The 4564-nt window shown below is 42.8% G+C and overlaps 1 protein-coding gene across 1 annotated transcript; it reads right to left on the bottom strand.

Annotated features, from left to right (window-relative positions):
* Nucleotides 1–684: 684 nt before the first annotated feature.
* CHAMP1 (chromosome alignment maintaining phosphoprotein 1) lies at nt 685–4272 on the bottom strand. The gene has a single exon (XM_010017003.1). The coding sequence runs from the start codon at nt 4270–4272 to the stop codon at nt 1468–1470; it is 2805 nt and encodes a 934-aa protein (XP_010015305.1). The 3' UTR covers nt 685–1467.
* Between the last annotated feature and the right edge of the window lie 292 nt (nt 4273–4564).

The following is a 4564-nucleotide window of genomic DNA, read 5'->3' as shown; positions in this document are numbered from 1 at the left end:
CAGGACAGGTGGTAACAGCAGTCTGCTAGGAAACAGTTCAACTTCTTCCTCTCCTCCTTTTAAAAATACAAATATATGAGCATAGCAATGGTTGCAGTGACCTCAGTGCACCCATGTAAGAGAAAAGCAAGCTGATCTACATCACTAAATAGCCATGATTAAAAAAAACCCTTCAAAGTACAAAATTATGAATCTACAGGCAAACCTTCAATAATTATATTTTTGATAAGATTTTCTGCTTCTCAAACATCATGAGATTAAGCAAGCAATATATTAATATACAAAAAGGAAATACATTTTAAGTATTACCCTGAGGAGAATGCATCTTTCCTTGTGCCACTTCCACTCAGAACCCGTACTACTGCTGAATTAGAAAGTACTTAAAGTTTTTGAACAGTTAATATACAAGTAGCACAAAGGCATACATACTAAATAACAGTGCACAAGTTCCTGTTTTCCATGTTTTCCCTCATTTATAACCGAAGTGTTTTTCTGAAGCAGACAGGACGTACAGACTAACCTTGCTTTCACAGGCTGATGACTGGAAAGTTGAATTACTCAGAGCAGAATTCCAGGATAATTTTGCATCTCCTGTTGCCAGACATACATAAAAGGCAGTATGTTCAATGTGAAAGATTTTGTTCTTGATTTGGTAAAAAAGAAAAATGGCCCACGCCAGGTCGCGTTTCCTTTTATTGTTAAAACATTAAAGCATAACATTTCACCAAATACAAGAAATTTAGGGGGGTTCTGACATTACAAACATCTGAATCATCAAGAGAAAGTGTTGAGCTATACATAGTCTGACGTTAATCCATCAATTTAAGGTATATTAGTACATGCTTAAAACATGGCCAAAATACAGAATCACAAACTAAGTACCTTGATGCTTCTAAATCTGAGACAAGTAAGTCAGAGAATTGAGTGCAATAATTTTCCAACAAAAGTTACACTCAATTACAACCTCAGGGCAGAATTATTCCAGAAAGATTGATGGTTTCTCATGCCTGGCTCATTCACATTCAGTTTGGTAAGAATTTCAATTTTGAGAATTTGATAAAAACATTTTGAAAAATACAACATTTAACAAATGTGAAAAAACAAGTTCAGTCTTCACAGGAATATATGGATTGCTTGCCACTCCAGTCCTTAATTGCCTGTATGTTTTACAAATCTTTACAAAACTAATTTGTATCCATTTTGGTTTCAAAAACATAGTACATCTGAAAAATAAAATATGACTCTACTGATGGGTAATACAAAGACATGGACACGTATTTAAAATTACTTTCCAAAGTAAATAATTTCAGTAATACAGCTATAAGACAAGTTAAACATAGTACGATAAACCATGCATCTTCTGACTTGTCAGAACAGCTAAACTACTCAGTTAACATACAGCAACACTTTTGAACACTTCTGTAAATTCAGCACAATTTCCCTTCTAGCACAAGGGAAAAAAACAGATTAAATTTGTTCTTCAAGTGGTTCAAGGCTGTCCAAGTGTTTTTTAGGTGTATCATCACTGTGACGGCTTTGGCAATGGGTTAAATGTTTCTTAAAGCCTCGGGGAAAATTAGATTCAAAATTACAACGTGGACACTTCAACAAACTTTGACCATGAGCAGCAACATGGTTTTTGAGGAGAGACTCCAAGAGAAAAGCTTTGCCACATATTTTACATTTGTAGGGGCTTTGAACATTATGCTTGTTAACTAAATGGTGCAAGACAGCACCTTTTTTCATTGCACGACAGCAACAAATCTTGCAATAATACTTTCCCTTGCCACGCTTCATGTATTTTGCTATTTCTTCCTCGGAGATGAAAGCCTCTTTCTCTTCAGTAAACTGCAGCACACACTGTGGCTGCATGGGAGGAGTTGCATCTATTTTGCTCTCTTTGCCATAATCAGATGACTCCATATCATATTGCTCTTGGTCACTGTTGGATTCTTGCTCCTTTATCTCCATCGAGTCCATCTCTGCTTTTCCACATTCACTGCTATTTAGTTCAGAATCAGAGTTCTCCTGGTTTTCTTTCTTGGGCTTCTTTTTGGGGCATGAATATAACATGTCTTCTGGTGATTCTTTGGCTAATATTGATGGCTCATCCTGTGAGAACAAATCATCCAGTGGTTTCTGATCATCTAAACTATGAGAAAGAAAGTCACTCTCTCCAGACTCACTAGGTGTCTGGGACTCGGAGGAAAAACCCGACGCAGATTTGTGAGGCTCGGAAAACAGGATGTTCTTCTGGATTTCAGAAGGTACAGTAGTTTCAGCATGTCTCTGGACATCAGAGGATAAAGCAGCAGCAGGCTTCTGCATCTCAGAAAATACAGCATGCTTTTGAACATCAGGGGAAACAGCGGATTTCTGGGAGTCAGTAAAAACAGCTTGTTTGGGGGTCTCGGGAGAAACGGAAGGAGTAGGTTTCTGGCTCTCAGTAAAGAGGCCATGTTTCTGAATTTCAGGAGAAACAGATTTCTGAGACTCTGGAAAGGAAGTAGGCTCCTGAACTTCAGAGGAAATGGGAGTGAGTTTCTGGGTTTCTGAAAATAGGGTGTGCTTTTGGACTTCAGAAGAACCAAGAGCTAATTTCTGGGTTTCAGAACATAAGGCATGTTTTTGGCCTTCAGTAGAAACAGCAGAAGTAGACACCTGATTCTGAGGCTCAGAAAAGACAGCACGTTTCTGGACATCAGTAGAAACAGTAGGATTAGATTTACGAGACTCTGGGAACAGAGCTCTTTTCCGAGGTTCTGGGAAATGAGCCCGTTTCTGAGCCTCAGACAAAGCAGCAGAGGTGGATTTCTGAGTTTCAGAAAAATACATAGATTTCCGGGACTCAGAGAGTTTCCAAGATTCAGGAGATACCGAAGCACCAGGCTTACGGACCTCAGGAAAGAAAGAAGTCTTCCAAGAGTCAGAGGAAACAGTGTGACTAGACTTTCGAAGCTCGGGAGAAACAGGGGGAGAATGCTTCCATGTGTCAGGGGACACAACAGGTTTCCAGCCTTCAGGGTAAACAGATGAGATGGGTTTCCACGGCTCAGAAGAAACAAGAGTAGACTTCTGGGATTCAGAAAAGGACGTAGATTTCCACGAGTCAGAAACAAGCCTCCTAGGTTCTGGTGACACAACTGGGCCAGGCCTTCGGGTCTCAGGGCCAGACCTCCGGGATTCTACAGACACTGACATGGCAGGCTTTGGAGCCCAGGGAGAAACCGTGGAAGATTTCTGCACCTCGTGAGGTGCTGACCTCCAGGGCTCAGGGGAAACAGTTGGACCGGGTCTCCACGACTCTGGTGAAACTGCAGGAGCAGGCCTCCTGGTTTCAGGAGAAGCAGCAGAAGCAGGCCTACGCATTTGAGAAGGGTGTCTCCGGGGCTCAGGAGACCCAGCTGGGGCATACCGTCGTGGTTCAGGGGATACTGCTGGAGTAGGTTTCTTTGGCTCTGGTGACACAGCTGGGGAATATCTGCGGGGCTCTGGAGACACAGCGGGAGAATGGCGACGGGGCTCTGGTGATACAGCGGGGGAGTGCCGACGAGGCTCTGGAGACACAGCTGGGGAATGACGACGAGGCTCTGGAGACACAGCTGGGGCAGGCTTCTGTGGGTCAGGAGACACTGCAGGAGATAGCTTCTGTGGGTCGGGGGACACTGCAGGAGATGGCTTCTCTGAGTGCGGGGATACAGTTGAGGCTGACTTCTCTGGATCTGGAGATGTGGCCTCGGCTGACTTTTCTGGGTCTGGGGACACAGCCTGCGCTGACTTCTCTGGCTCTGAGGAAGTCACCTGAGCTGACTTCTGCGGCTCTGGAGACACAGAAGATTTCTGAAGCTTGGGGGAAACAACAGGTTCAGATTTGGGTTGTTCAGGAGAAGGGGCAGGTTTGCGTGACTCGGGGGAAAGGGTAGGTTTCTGTGGCTCCACTGGGACACTTTTTTTGGAAGAATCTCCATCTCCTTCTACCTGTTCTTTCCGCTCCTCATTCCACTTCTCAGGTGCTGCATGCTGTGCTGTGATGTGATAATACACATTGCAATACATCTTACTGGTAAAGAAGCATTTGTGGCAGTGAAACAGTTTTGCGCTTTTTTGATAAAATATAAGTTTACCCAAACCAGCAGCGTCCATTTCATCACAATACTCTGGGTGTATGGTACCCATATGAATTTGTATGCTTTCATAGTCCGTTCCTTTGAAGCTGCAGTGATCACACTCTAAGCGCTCTGGGGATTTACGCAGTACCTGCAACACGTCCATTTTTCAGTGGTCAGTAACAGTTCGCACAGCACTGCACCTTTTACAAAAGAAGCTTCAGTTCCTGCAATAAAGGAAAAAAATAAATCTGTGTAATCAGCTGTCAATGTTAATTTCAACTCTTTGTCATTCCTAAATAAGCACATGTGCTTCCCCCTCCCCCCCATTTTAGCAAGTGTAACTTTTGTGCAGGTACCACATCATCAAGAAATCCAAACACAGGCGTGTCCAACTTCTGCAAGTCATTTTACACGAGTAAAACTTGAAAAACAAAGTTTATATTTAACAATAGGCC

Source organism: Nestor notabilis, unplaced genomic scaffold (assembly GCF_000696875.1).
Source record: "Nestor notabilis isolate BGI_N333 unplaced genomic scaffold, ASM69687v1 scaffold26166, whole genome shotgun sequence".
NCBI lineage: Eukaryota > Metazoa > Chordata > Aves > Psittaciformes > Psittacidae > Nestor > Nestor notabilis.
Note: the sequence above shows the minus strand (reverse complement) of the source record. Positions and strands in the feature narration are given on the sequence as shown.